The 15,487-nt window shown below is 41.4% G+C and overlaps 1 protein-coding gene across 1 annotated transcript in view; it reads right to left on the bottom strand.

Moving 5' to 3' along the window:
- Positions 1–15,487, bottom strand: part of RAB11FIP4 (RAB11 family interacting protein 4) — a 160,575-nt gene that overhangs the window by 113,613 nt on the left and 31,475 nt on the right. The window contains exons 2-3 of the mRNA XM_031967636.1: positions 7,535–7,622; positions 3,552–3,640 (exon numbers count right to left, since the gene is read on the bottom strand). Coding sequence (XP_031823496.1) covers positions 3,552–3,640; positions 7,535–7,622 — 177 coding nt within the window. The remainder of the gene's footprint in view (positions 1–3,551; positions 3,641–7,534; positions 7,623–15,487) is intronic.

Below are 15,487 nucleotides of genomic sequence, written 5' to 3' on the forward strand. Positions count from 1 at the left end.
ACCACGAGAAAATTGGTTGGCTTCCCCCCCTCCCCCCAAGCTTGTTCTGGTCTATTGATTTTGGTAGGTAGTGATTCTTGTCAACTCAGATATCCCGTGCCTAATGGTCTCTTCCGTCTCTTGGAGCCCTCATTATTACTGAAAGGTAAATGGATAACAACAGCTCCAAGCTCTGCTCAGTTAAGATGTAAATTTGTAAATAAATAAATAAAAATAAAAAATCAAAGTCTTAAAATGAAGAAAGAAAAACCTAAAAAGTGAATTTTAGAGAACAAGAATATCACTGAAACTGAACAGATTACCAAGTTAGAGTCTGAGAAAAATTATCCTTCCTTTGCTCCTGGCAGAGGTAGGTGACTATGAGGATGGATTACTGGATGCTTTCAGATTCGATAGATATGCTGGTTAATTTTCCTGAAATGCTCCCCATCTCCCCCTTTTTTTTTTTTTTTTTTTTTTTTTTTTTTTTTGCTAAGGCAATTGGGGTTAAGTGACTTGCCCAAGGTTACACAACCAGGAAGTGTTAAGTGCCTGAGGTCAGATTCAAACTCAGGTCCTTCTAAGTTCAGGGCTGGTGCTCTATCCACTTTGCTGCCTAGCTGCCCCACCCTTCTTTCTTTTTTAAAAAATGCAACCATCTCCTAACTGGCCTCCACACCTCCAGTGCACAGCAGGCTGACTTTCCTAGCATCGGAGAAGGCAGTAGATAGACAGTGCCTCTGACACTTTTTCACTGTGTGACTTAAGTCAAGTCACAATCCCTTCTGTGCCTCAGTTTCCTTATCTATGAAAGGAGGGGATCATGCTCAGTAGTTGCAAAAGTCTCTTCCAGCTCTAAAAATCAATGATTCTGTCACCCCCTTCAGCGTTTCCTCGTGACTTCAAATAAAACCCAAACTTCCTTGTCCGTTATTCAAAGCAGCAGTACCCACTTTTCCAGTCTTAGCTTCCAATTCTCCCCATTATACGCACAAAGCTTAGTGGGTGAAAGCATAGAGAAGCTCTTTCACTGTACAAGGAGCTTCCATCTCATTACTTTGTTCAATTAAAAAAATTAAAACAACAACAACAACAACAACAAACAACTATCTGCATGTAATTCATCCAATACTCAATAAAGAATAATTGCAGAATAGAGGCTTGTCTCTCAGGACAAGGTCAGCAAATAAAATGAGAAGATTGCAAAGATAGTAGCTACAACAATAATAACAGCTGGCATTTACATAGGATATTAAGGTCAACCAAGGACTTTACAAACCTTCTTCACTGCTTGCTTAGCCAGAGCTGCTAAACTTTTCCCACTCATGACCCCTTTTGGGCTGAGAAATTTTTACATGGACCTGGGTATGTAGATATATAAAATATATAAATATAAGATTATATAATTACATGATATAACATTATGTTATGTTTTAAAATAGCTTTTTATTTTTAAAATACACGCAAAGATAGTTTTCAATATTTACTCTTGCAAAACCTTGAGTTCCAAATTTTTCTCTCTCCCTTCTCCCCACCCCTCCCGCAGATACCAACTAATTCAATATGTGCTATTCTTCTATAGCTTCTATACATATTTCCACATTTATCACACTGCACAAGAAAAATCAGATCAAAAAAGGAAAGAAAAATGAGAAAAAAAGCAAACAACAAAAAAAGGTGAAAATACTATGTTGTGATCCACATTCAGTCTCCATAGTTCTCACTCTGGGTGCAGATGACTCCCTCCATCTCTAACTGGAACTGGCCTGAATCACCTTATTGTTGAAAAGAGCCACATCCATCAGAATTGATCATTGTATAACCTTGTTGCTACTGTATATAATGTTCTCTTAGTTCTACTCACTTCAGTCAGAATCAGTTCATGTGAGTCTCTCCAGGACTCTCTAAAAAATACCCTCCTGATCATTTCTTACAGAACAATAATATTCCATAACATTTATGTGCCATAACTTATTCAGCTATTCTCCAATTGATGGGCATCCACTCAGCTTCCATTTCCTTATCACTACAAAGAGAGCTGCCACAAACATTCTGGCACATGTGGGACCTTTTCCCTTTTTTATGATCTCTTTGGGACACAGACCCAGTAGAGACATCACTGAATCAAAGGATATGGCACAGTTTAATAGCCCTTTGGGCAGAGTTCCAAATTGCTCTTCAGAATGGTTTGATCAGTTCATAACTCTACCAACAATGTATACTATGTAATATTATATGATATATATGAATATAAATAGGTACATGACAATTACTAATATAAACAGTTAATATAAGATAATTAAATTAAACATATAATATGAATATTTAATAAACATATAAACATTTACTGATAACAAATCATAACTTTATGATCCCCGCATTCAATTATGAAACCTCATATGGGGTCATAAGCCATAGTTTAAGAAGCTAGAGCCGAGACCCATTGCAATAACTTTTTATAGGCAGCTGGATGGTACAATGAATAAAGATTTGAAAAAGATTGGAATTCAATTCTGGCCTCAGCACCGACCGTGAAATCCTAGGCAAATCTCCTAACCTCTGATTGCCTTAATTTCCTCATCAATAAAATGGGGATAATAATGGCCTCTACCTCCCAGAATTGTGATGAGATCTAACAAGATAATTAGAAAGCCCTTAGCCCAGTGCTTAGCACATAGTAGATGCTTTATAAATGCTTATTCTTGTCTCCCTAACTGGTTTCCTTGCCTCCTCTCCCTTCACCAATACATCCACCACTCAACTGCAAAAAGAGATTTTCCTAAAGCACATGGTTGATGATGTCACTCACCTGTTCAGTAAAAGTCAGTGGCTCTCTACTACCTTTAGAATTATACACAAATTCCTCCATTTAGCACTCGAAGGCTTTCAGATCTTGGTTCAAGCCTAACTTTTTTTCCCAGTCATTTCCCCCCATGTTTTTCTATTTATTTAATATTTTTGCCCAATTACATTGAAAACGTTTTTTTACATTTGTTTTTAAAAATTTTGAGTTCCAGATTTTCTCCCTTATCCCCACACCCAGTTGCCATTAATAAATCACATGTGAAGTTATACAAAATATTTCCATAAAAGCTTCTAGTCTAACTTTTCATCCATATAAAATATGGATAAAATTCTTTGATTCAGTCTTACTGCTTGTAGGTGGAAGGAAGACCTGAATTCCAGTACTACATTAGGTATCTATTGCCTTTAGTTATCTATGGGTTATATGACCTGGGCACTTCATTAAACTCATGCAACCTGTTTCCTGGGAGCGATGGGGTTGGCTCTGTCTGAGACCACAAGGGTGAGACCCTGATTATTTGAAGTGCTGGAGACCTCAGGCCAGCAGGACCTATTCACTGAGAAGTCGACCTAGCTGTCCCCTCACCGAAGGGATGCTGGGTACCAAGGGAGCAAGCCGAGCCCAGTGAAACAAAGGAAAGAGAATGTTTCTCCAAACTATGAAAGCTGAAAAACACCAATAAAGAAAAGGAGCCATAAGCCCCAGAGATGCTCCCCCAAGAAGAGGCCAATCCTATAGCTCCGGTGAGATCACACCCAGCTCTTACCTGATCTTCATAGTCTCCGATCTCAGGTTCATACTGCAGAGCAGCTGTGCTTTCCATGGCCAGCACATCCTTCAGCACTTCTTCACACCCTGAGGATACACAAACAAGTCATGAGAAAGAGCAACAGTCTAACTTGGGGTTTAAATTTGGAGGCATGGGGAAGAATAGAGGTGGGAAATAGAAGAGGAAAGAAGCAGAAGTGGAAGCTGTGCTATGGAACAGTTCCTCAATTCCCAAAGGGTTGAATGAGGAGATTAAAATCATCTCCAACTTCTCCTTCTAACTCATTTCTGTATCCAGCTTTTCCTGAACAGGAGTCAAGAATCATTTCACAAGTGTCTATTAAGCAGACTACAGCAATATGTCAAGAAATTCAAGAAAACAAAGTTGTATTTATACTAGGGAAGCACTATGGTTCAATATTCGGAAAACAAATAAACCAATCCTGCCAACAACAAAGATGACAGAAACCAAGGGATCGTTTTAATAGGTGCAGAACTATCCAATTCATTTTATATCTTTTTCCAGAGTGGAGCGTACACTGTCCCAAGCTTTTGTGAGGGATTTTGTGCAGTTGTTTTCCAAGATACTTCTAGGAATCTTTCAGTTCTTCTCAAGTGGGATGATCTAAGAATACGTGTGTTTACTACTCTCCTGGCCTGTGCTCTGGTCTGTGAGTGACCACAAGCATTCTTTTCTTTTTCTTAAATTTATGTTTTTTTATTATAACTTTTTATTTACAAGACATACACGTGGATAATTTTTCAGCACTGACCCTTGCAAAATCTTCTGTTCCAATTTTTTCCCTCCTTCCCCCCACCCCCTCCCCTAGATGGCAGGTAGACCAATACAAAGCATTCTTTTCTACTCTGGAACTGTGACAAGGGTCTTTTCTCCGCTATAGCTATAAATTCTAATGTGTTAATGCTCCTCCTCTGTGACCTAGAACTGTATTCTGGATCTGAGTATGGACAAAGCAACATAGTCCTGCCAAAGAGACCTTGAAATCTCCTTCTGACTAACTGTCCAACAATCCCCTTACCATCTGTGGGCTGAAAGATCTGGAAACTGCCACTGCCACTCCTTGATTCAGTTGCGCCCAAAGCCTGTTCCTGGTTTTGCTGGGGCATAGCTTGCACTGGACTGTACCTATTCCCTGAGAAGCTGACTTAGCTGTGCCCTCACTGAAGGGACGCTTAGTACCAAGGGAGCAAGCAGACCAATGAACCACAGAGGTGAGAATGTTCTTCCAAACTATAAAAGCTGGAAAATGCCAGAAAAGAAAAGGAGCTTATTATAAGCCCTAGTAGCTCCACTCTTAGTCCAGTGCAACAGACATTTCTGCCAAGCTTCTAAGTTGTCTTGGGTTAGAAAATTGTCTCATTCCATCTTTTTTGTGGGTTCTGCCCTTTCAGAATTTGTTTAAGTCATTATTTAAATTTGTTTGGATGGGTTTGGGGGAGAGTTCAGGTGAGCCCTTTTTTTTCTCCCTCCAAATGTTATTATAATTTATAATACAACAGAAAAAACATTTTAGAATGAAAGGACTTAAATTCAACCTTCTGCCCAATCCCACACTTATTTACCTATTTGATCTTGGAAAAAGACATTGGATCACAACTGCACTCAAACAATCCTACAGATTGTCCTCACCTGTAAAATGAGAGGACAAGTCTCTTTTAGGTCTAGACCTGTGAACTCATGATTTCAAGATTGCCAACGAGATTAAACATCTTTTTCAAGAGACTACTGACAGAACCTTTCCTCCGTAAATACTTTGTTTCCATTCTTTAGCCATTTCCCCCCTGGGATATTCAGTTAACCTTTGGTAATTTTAGTAGTTCAGGGCAGTGAGTTGATGCCATAGTGTCTAGAGTGCTGGACCGAGAATAAGGAGGATCTGAGTTCAAACCTAACTTCAGACACTTACTAGTTTATATAATTCTGGGCCAATCATATAACTGTTATTTAACTCAGTTTCCTCATCTGTAAAAAAGCTAGAGAAGGAAATGGCAAATCACTCCAGTATCGTTGTTAAGAAAACCCCCAAAAAGGGATCATGATTGAAAAAATAACTAAACAGCAACAAAGTTTATTAGTTCCTTATAAATTTTAGATATTATATTTTTACCTATTATATCTGTTACAAATATTTTCTCTTCTTCAGAGATAGTGGTATTCCAATATTTGCTCACATGCAGCCCAACCAGGAGTTTAATACAACTATTTGTTTGAAAATGACAGGCTTTCATAGTAGGGAGCAGCTTGGGATTATTCGGGGCGCTGCACAATTTCCCCCAAGCAGTCCAGACTTCTTCCTAATCATTTCTGTGCTCAGTTCACTGAACATCTAAAGCATCTATCTTACATGCCCAACACATACTCAGTTATTCTAATAAAAACAACAATGATATTGTACTTGGAGGTTTGAAAAGTGCTTTTAAGAATATTATCTCAAGGAGGGGAAAAGTTGGAATAGAAGATTTTGCAAGGGTCAAAGCTGAAAAATTACCCATGCATATATCTTGTAAATAAAAAGCTATAATAAAACATATTATCTCATTTATCCTTACAATAACCCTAGGATGCAGGTGCTATTACCATTCCCATTTTACAGTAAAGGAAACTGAGGCAAACAGAGGTTAAGTTGCCCAGGGTCACATGACTGGTAAGTATCCCAATGCCAGATTTAAACTTAGGTTTTCCCTTACCAAGCCTAGCCATCTAGTCAACCATCCAAATGTATCAAAACAGATAATAGACATTTGTCATATTGGTCAGATAGCTTTGTAGTAACTTCAGATCTCACTAAGAATAGCCTGCAGCAATAAGGAAGTTAATGCAATCACCCCACAAACAGGAGGAGATGGCCATCTAAAACCCTTTTATGTGTGTCATGGATCTTTTGGTGACAACCTAGTAATCTCTTTGAGCTCCTTCTCAGAGTAATATTTTTAAATGCATAAAATAAAATGCATAGAATTACAAAGGAAATAAGTAATATTGAAATACAATCAGATTTGGTGTTGGTCCCTCTTGTCACTTGTGTCCAATTCTAAGTGATTCCATTTGGGATCTTCTCAACAGACTGCAGAGATTTGCCATTTCCTTCTCCAGTTCATTTTACAGATGAAAAAACTGAGGTAAGGAGGGTTAAATGACTTTCCCAGACACCAGTAAGTATCTGAGGCTGGATTTGAACTCTGGAAATTAAGTTTTCTGACTATAGGCTCAGCACTCTACACACTATGGTGCCACCTAGCGACACCGACAATTTTACACATGTTCATGGATCCCAGATTCAGAATCCCTTTCCTCTTCGGAATCTGTTTTATTTGGGTCTTGCATAATCAAGTGACAAATATCTTTGGCAAGCATTTGCCTCTCTATTTCATGACTAACTTGACACTGATAATCAGATTAGATTATTGGACAGTTCTCTCTATGATTCCATTTAACAAGGAAATCTTGTATGATCTTAAGATATTCAGGAGAGACTTTGCTGGAAGGGAACCTCAATGACTACAATTTGTTCTTCTAAACCAAATGTTATTTTTTTTTTTGGTAATAAAATGATAAATGATGTCTTTTCTGCACCTTTTCTATGTTATAATTTTGACATGATTTTTTACATGACTATCCTTTCCACCTTGCAGGGATCTTATGAGGATTCAGTAAGGTCAAGATACCTGGGGCTCCCAGGCTCTACATTTACTTAAAAAAAAAATCCAAAAATTTATAATCCCCCACTGATGTGCCTCACTTTTTTTCTAGTCTGCCAGAGCAGATAATTAGTTCAAAAAGCAAGGCATTCAAGGAGCTACAGTGGCGAGAAAAGTTGCACCAGGCTAGAGCATTTCCCCATAAATCTAGACCCATTTTCCCACAAATATAACGTCAAATTCTTCAGCCAGCTGTTTTCTCTGTAAATGAATGGGGCCTCCTGCTGACAGCCACCTGCCAACCTTTCCTCCAAGCCTCACCTTTCATGGCGAACACCCCATGGCAGAAATCCTTAAAGTTGATTCTCCCCATGTCATTTGGGTCCAAGTATTTCACAAGCTTCTCTACCTAAGAGGAAGAAAAGAAAACCAGACTTGAAGTAATGATATTGCAAAGCCACAAAGAACTGGGGACTTTGGGATAGGGTGGGAGAAAAGGAAAGGGAGCTCTGCATAATGAGAACAGAGGGGCGCTGGGAACTTCAGCAGTCAAAGGGCATTGATTGCCTTCCTGCCCAGACTTCCAGAGCACCTGATGGCAGGAATTTTCCCTCCCTGCTCTTTACTCAACAGGTCCTTGATCTTGGCACAACTAAAAGGCACAGGAGTTTCATTCTCTTCTGGGTGACCAATGACACTGTTTAAATCCCACAATGAAAAATCAACATCAGCTCTGAAGGTCAGATTTAATTAATTTAATTGAATTTTAATGTGGGGCAGTTAGTTGCTGATCTACAAACACAAAAAAAGTTGGAAGAGAGAAGGCAATTGATCTTGGTCCCTGGGCTTGGCATTTATCCTTTTCCCATTGCATTTTCAGGGGAGATCAAAACCATCTTGGGGTTCAGAAACTGGAGGGGCATGAACTCCAAAGACCCCTTGTACTTTGCTGAAATAGTCATCTTAATACCCTCTGGCTTGTCATTGTTGTTTGTCCTTCATTCTCTAAGAGGACCAAGACATCAGGGAAGTGTTACCATGACATCCAAATGAATTGGATTTAAGTGAGGGAGGATGTCCAAGGTCACCTATCTCACTTTCCCCTCCAGGGCCATCTGGGTCCAGTAGCCAGATAGAGATGGCCCTGGATGAAAAGGGAGACTTTTTAAGTGGAGGTCTTCAACAGATCTGAGTTTGATTGAGGTCACAACCATTCAGTGATTAAGGCTAGATAGACTGAGGCAAACAAATAAACAAACCCTAAATAAATAAATGAATCTGGGAGGGGAAGACCCTTAGGGTTTCTGACCAGAGCAGAAATGATTGCTTTTTACATTCTGAGTCCATCAGGACCCAAACAATGACCAAATGGGGCTTGGCATGGGCCACCTCTAGTGGCCAATGAGAATCAGATTGGCTTGGGGTCTTTAAGAAAGAAATCTAGCCAGGAAATGCCAAGATTGTATGGTTAAGCACTGGGAAGTTAAGCAGGAAGTCAGATTTTCTCCTAGTTCAAAGTGAGGGCTCAGACACTGACCTTGGTGACCAAGGTCACATACTTAGGCCAGGAAAGGATTTAGGGGACTATCTGCCCCAGGGGCAGGATCAACCACTCCAACACTGGGATTCCTTCTCACAGACAGTGTGTGCCAATCATCCAGAGATAATCAGTAATTATTGAAGTGGAGAAAATTATGTTGAGGGCAGTGGGGCGGCAGCAGCCACCCACATGGCCATCTACCTCAAATGTGGGCAGCAAGGCCCACAGTGAGCCTCCACCTCTTCAGGAATTAGGGGAAGGCAGGCCACAGCAGGGACACGAGGGCACAACCTATTTGTGCTATTTGTGGCCAATGGTGAGGCACAGGGACTATGGCTGATGCAGGGAGGAAGCCTCATATAGGGTACAATCCCAGTCACCCCCATCCACATTACTCCTCTGTAGATCATTCATCCAGTTTCAAGGGATATGCTCCACTTTGTTCTGGGGGGAGTTCCCAGCTGGCTTGAAGACCAAGATCAGAGGGGCTCACAATCATAAGCTATTAACCACCTGCCTACTTGACCCAGAAGATAAGAAACAACATGATATAATGGACAGAGGGTATAAGAAGACCTAGATTCTAATCCTGACTCTGATACTTACTAGTTGTGTAACTCCAGGCTGGGCACTGAAGCTCTCTGAATCTCAATATCCTTATGTATTCAATGAAGGGGTTCAGGGGCAGCTAGGTGGTGCAGCGGATAGCGCAACAACCCTGAAGTCAGGAGGTCCTGAGTTCAAATATAGTCTCTTAATACTTCCTAGCTGTGTGACCTTGGGCAAGTCATTTAACCTCAATTGTCTCGGTTAAATGTATATACAATGAAGGGATTCAGCAGCTCTAGAACTGTGAATTTGGAAGGTTCTGGGTAGATCATTCTTTTTTCTTTCTTCCTCCTCCTTCGCTTCCCCCATTGCTTAGCAGTAAGAACCCTGAGAAAGAGGGGGTCTCTTCAGAAGGACACCAATATTCTGTCATGGTGAATGTGAGCCACAGGACCAGCCAAATTAGATTTACTCAACTCTCTGGTGACCTGGCCACAGGAGCTAATGAAGTACGTAAAGAATGAAGCAAAAGGAAAGCAACTAGTTATATTCAATTTGGTTGCAAAAAATTAAATATAATTTTGACCTGCATGAGAAGTAGCATAATACCCAGAGATGAATAAATTAATAAACATTTATTAAGGACTTGCTGTATACTAGGTACTAGGTTAGGCACTGGGGAAAGAAAGACCAAAATAACAATAAGTCAGCATTTTTATGGGGCTACTTGGTGGTGCAGTGCAGTGGATAGAGCATTGGGCTAGGGATCAAAAAGACTCCCCTTTCCTGAGTTTGCATCTGGCCTCAGACACTTACTAGCTATGTCACTTAACCATGTCTGCCTTAGTTTCCTTATCTGTAAAATAAGCTGAGAAGAAAATAACAAACCACTGCTGTTTCTTTGCTAAGAAAATTCCCAATGGGTCACAAAGAGTTGGACATGACTGAAAGATGATTCACCATCAACAGCATTTATATAATTCTTTAAGATTTACAAAATTCTTTACAGTACAACTGACCATTTATAGATTGCTTTACAAATTTATCCTTATAACAACATGGAAGGTAGAGGCTATTATTTCCCCCATTTTACAGATGAGGAAACTGAGGCAAGATGAAGTCACACTGGAGCCAGATTTGAACTCATGAAGGGTTTTCCTGACTTCAGACTGGTACTCTGTGCACTATGGAGCCACCTAGCTGTCCGGACTCTACCACTTAGAGCTTCAAAGGGAGAAAGTGCTTCAAGAGATTGAAGGGATACTACTCAGTAGAATTGTTTGTCCTTCATTCTCAGAGAAGACCATGATGTTGGGGAAGTGACTCCATAGTATGCAAGTGAACTGGATTGAAGTGAGGGAGAGCTGTGCAAAGTCACCTGTCCCACTTTCTCCTCTGGAGCCAAATGGGTCCAGTGGCTAGTGATAGATCAGGACAATGGACATGGCCCTGGATGCAGTGGAGACTTTGGACTTTTTAAAGCTGAGATCTTTAACAGATGCTTCAGGCATAAGCTGGATGACCAAAGAAAGGATTCCCCTGAATTCAACAAGCATTTAGCAAGCAAGCAAGGGCAAAGTATTAGAGACAGAGACTAAAGTAAAATAATCCCTGCCTTCATAGAGCTCACATTTTATGGGGACTGAGCATATGGACAAATAAATATATACAGAGTAATAAAAGGTCATTTCAGAGAAGAGGAGAATGGGAAAATAAGGTTTTCTTTAGGAGATCCAAACTATGTTTCATAAGAAGCTAGATATTCTAGGAGTCAGAGGTAAGGGAAAGCAATCCAGGCAAGGGAGACAGCCTTTGCAAAGGCACCATGGTAGGAAAAGAATTGTCATTGATGTAGGAGTAACATCTGCCCCTGTAGGCTGGGCTATTGTTTGTCCTTTATTCTATGGAAGACATGACATCAGGAGGGGATGCATGACATGCAAGTGAGTTGGATTTAAGTGAGGGAGGGCTCTGCAAAGTCACCAGCCTCACATTGCCCTTCAGAGTCATCTGGGCTCAGTGGCAAAATATAGATTAGAATGACTAGAGATGGATAGCTAGGTGGTACAGGGGATAGAGCACCAGCCCTGAAGTCAGGAGGACCCAAACTCAAATCTGACTTCAGACATGTAATACTTCTTAGCTGTGTGACCCTGGGCAAGTCACTTAACCCTAATTGCCTCAGGGGAAAAAAGAATCACTAGAGATGGGCTATTTTTTTTCCCTTAAAAGTTAAAGATAATTGGTACGGAGAAAGTAACAGGGAGCCACTGAAGTTGACTGAATAGGGGAGTGACATGGTCAGACCTGTGCTTAAGAAAAATAATTGTGCCAGCTGTGTGCAGGTGGATTGGCATGTAGGGAATTAAGAAGGACCAGGGGATGCTTAGCCCAAAAGAGAGAACCAGCGAGATTTCCTGGTGATTTGAGTACAAAGGCCAACAAGGAAGAGATCAGTAACTTCCCATGCTTTGAGCAGCTTCCAGGTAGAGCCAGAAAGTGCTAATCAGAAGTCTGGAGCTGGAAGGAGCACATGGAGTGGTGGAATGACTGTTGAACCTGAGGGACATGGGGTTTGAGTTCATATCCTGACTGTCATGTATTATTGCATGCCTTTAAGCAAGCCATTTCATCTCATGTGGTTTTATGTTTATGAAACAGAAGGAAAAGGTGAATTCTAAGTTTCCTTCCAGCCTGGATCTATGATGCTAAGGCTGCTTGTATGTGAGGTTGAAAGGGACATGGGTCACATGTGATAACCTGAACATTCTGTGACTCTCTGATCCCAAGATAACTAGGGGTTTTTTTTATTTAATTTTTCAATCAAGAAGCATTAAAATAAACTCCACATTCTCCAAGTCACTAGTCGCCCCCATTCCTGGCACTTTCCCTTCGAGCTTACCCGCCATTTACACCGTTTGCTTCAATTACCCAATGTACAAAATGGATATAAAAATATATAATAGTGTTATAAGGATCAAGTGAAATAATAATTTTAAAGGGCTTGAGACAGTGTCTGACACATAGTTGTTCAGTTGTGTGCGATTCTTTGGGCCTTTCTTGGTAAAGTTACTAGAGTAGTTTGCCATTTTCTTCTCTAGTTTATTTACCAGATGAGAAAACTAAGGCAGAATTAAGTGACTTGTCCAAGGTTACACAACCAGTAAATGTCTGAGGCAAGAGTTGAATGGAGTCAGTCTTCTTGACTCCATGCTTGACACTCTATCCACTTGCCATCTCACTGCCCCACCTGGCACTTAGTAAGTGCTACATAAATGTTAGTTATTGTTATTATTTATCTTAGATGTGCCCCTTTGCCTCTCCCCATTAGACTGGAAACTTCTGGAGGGATTCCCTTGTAAAGTGCCTGGCATGGAGTAAGAGCCTAATAAATGCTTATTCACGGACTCTGCCCCAACATTATCAAGAAAGAAAAACAAAACCCTGCTAACAAATGTGCGGAGTCAAGCAGAACAAATCTGCACGTTGGAGGCCAGATGTTATGAGAGGGCTGCAGCAGCTTGGAGTCACAGACGGCTGGGAGAGCAGATGGAGCCTCTGTGTGTCATGGGTGTTAAGGGGGCTGTTGGAGCCTTTGGCTCGGGCCAGCTTTGATATAAGAGGCACAGGCAGCTGCCGGCTTTGCAAACCCATGTCACTGCTGAGAATCTATTCAGTCTTCACATGTGGGGAAGAGTGGAGGAAGGAGGAGGGATGTCTGGTCTTCTGAAGGATATTTATCTCGATCAGCATCACTACTGCATCTCCCGGATGAGCTTATTCACAGCTCTAGGTCCAGGCTGGCCTACTGACCTCTAGAGGGTCAGAGATGCCCCCTTTCCAAGCCCCAGAGGCTAATGGGCCCCAAACCAGGAGCTCTGAAGCTCTGAGCACTTTGCTAAGTGGGCAGCGATGGCCTGGGAAGCTGTGTCCAGTAGTGGCCTGGCAGGCTGGGGAGTCAGAATGGCTGGCTAGGAGAGAGAAGAGGCCATCCCACACCCTTTCCAACCTCCTAGCTCTCATTCAGAACCGCAGTATTACGTAAACATTCTGGCCTGGCCCAGCTCACGGAGCTACGTCATGTTTGCATGGCATATTCCTGAAGCTCTGAATCACCCAGCAGGCTCCGCTGGCAGCAGTGACTGAGAGCTTCTAAAAATATACCAGGCCGAGGGTGGGGGTGGCAGCCACGCTGCCCTTCAAAGGGAGTTGGAGGCTGCTCAGTGTCACCAAACAGCAGCTAATACCTGCGGGGGGGGGGGGGGGGGGAAGGCATGGTCCACAGCCCAGCCCAGAATATCACTGCTCCTTCCCCTTAGCACCAGCCCATCAGGCTGCCCTGCCAGGACACAAAGCAAGTGACCCTGCGCAGGTGTGTCCCTGCCTGCTGGACACGTGCAACCTAAAACCCACCAGAAATGCAATTATCAGGACAAGTCAGTCACCAAAAGCCAGCCACTTGTCATGATTGTCAGAATGGCTAGCGTTTATGTGGCGCCTACTGTGTGCCAGGCACAGGACTAAGTGCATCACTGTTACTATCTCATTTGGTTCTCACAGAAACTAGGTGCTGTTATTATCTCTATTTTACAGGTGAGGAAATTGAGGCAAACAAAGGTTTAATGCCGTCTCCAGGGCTGTACAGCTAGTATGTGGAGTTGTATTTGAACTCACATCTTCCTGATGCCCCCAGGTGACTTGGTGACACAGGGCACAGAGCACCAGGCCTGATTCCAGGAAGACTCCTCTTCCTGATTTCAAATGTGGCCTCAGACACTAGTTGTGTGACACTGGGCAAGTCACTTAACCCTGCTTGCCTCAGTTTCCTCATCTGTAAAATGAGCTGGAGAAGGAAATGGCCAAACACTGCAGTATTTTTGCCAAAGAAAACCCCAAATAGGGTCATAAAGAGTCAGATAACACTGAAAACCTGAAAATGTCTGAATAAAAATACCGGGAGTCACCTAATGTTATCACCTGCATAACCGTAACTGAGTCACATGACCCAATTAAAAGAACAATAGCTTGGGGAATACTGCCAGTCACTCACTACCCAGTATGTCCTTGGTAAATCTCAGTGTCTCCAGGCCTCAGTTTCCTTACTTATAAAAAGAGGAATTTAGACTGGTGCCTCTAACGACTTTGTAGCTAATGGGAAAATCCTGTGATCAAGAATTTGGAATCTTATTTGCACAATGGGAATTTAGACCAGTTGGCCTTTAAGGTATAAAATGCAGGAGCTCCTTGATAAATCTGCACCTCCTCCCATCTCTGCCAGCTCACTGGAGTCACCTCTGTCTCTTCTCTCCCAAATGCCCTTCTCCATTGCTGGGAAACTGCCTTGTTTTCTAGAGCAAATAGGCATTGCTCTAAGGTTGTTGTTGTTGTTGTTGTTGTTGTTGTTGTTTTTACAAGTATCTTCTGCCTTTTACAAAAGATGACCACACAATGTTTCTCAGTTGTCCCACAGTCCTAAGAATGGATACAGTAGCTTTCTCCTTCTTCAACTTATATCAACAGATATTTACTCAGCTCTTACTATTTCTCCATTTATCCAACTCGTGTTGCAAAGTGGATGGAGTGATGGATACAGTAGCTTCCTTCTTCTCCTTCAACTTGTGTGAACAGATAGTTACTCAGATCCTACTATTTCTCCATGTATCCAACTCCATGTTGCAAAGTGGATGGAGTGATGGATACAGTAGCTTTCTTCTTCTTCAACTTATTTACTCAACTCTTACTATTTCTCCATGTATCCAACTCTGTGTTGCAAAGTGGATGGAGTGATGGATATAGTAGCTTCCTCCTTCTTCAATTTATGTAAACAGATTATTTACTCAGCTCCTACTATTTCTCCATGTAACCAACTCCATGTTGCAAAGTGGATGAGTGATGGATACAGTAGCTTCCTTCTTCTCCTTCAACTTGTGTGAACAGATATTTACTCAGTTCCTACTATTTCTATAGCCAACTCCATGTTGCAAAATGGATGAAATATTAGATCTTAAGAGGAAAATGGACCTGGGTTCAAATGTTGCTTTTGATGTTAGCTGTCAATTTCCCCATATATAAAATGAGGAGGGGGGTAGTGCTTGTATTGTTACCTCTTAGATACTATAATATATTCAAAAAGTTATATAAAATGTTATTTAAATATAAGTTATTATTGTTATTACTGCTGCTGT

The sequence above is a fragment of the Sarcophilus harrisii genome, chromosome 4 (assembly GCF_902635505.1).
Source record: "Sarcophilus harrisii chromosome 4, mSarHar1.11, whole genome shotgun sequence".
Classification (NCBI taxonomy): Eukaryota; Metazoa; Chordata; class Mammalia; order Dasyuromorphia; family Dasyuridae; genus Sarcophilus; species Sarcophilus harrisii.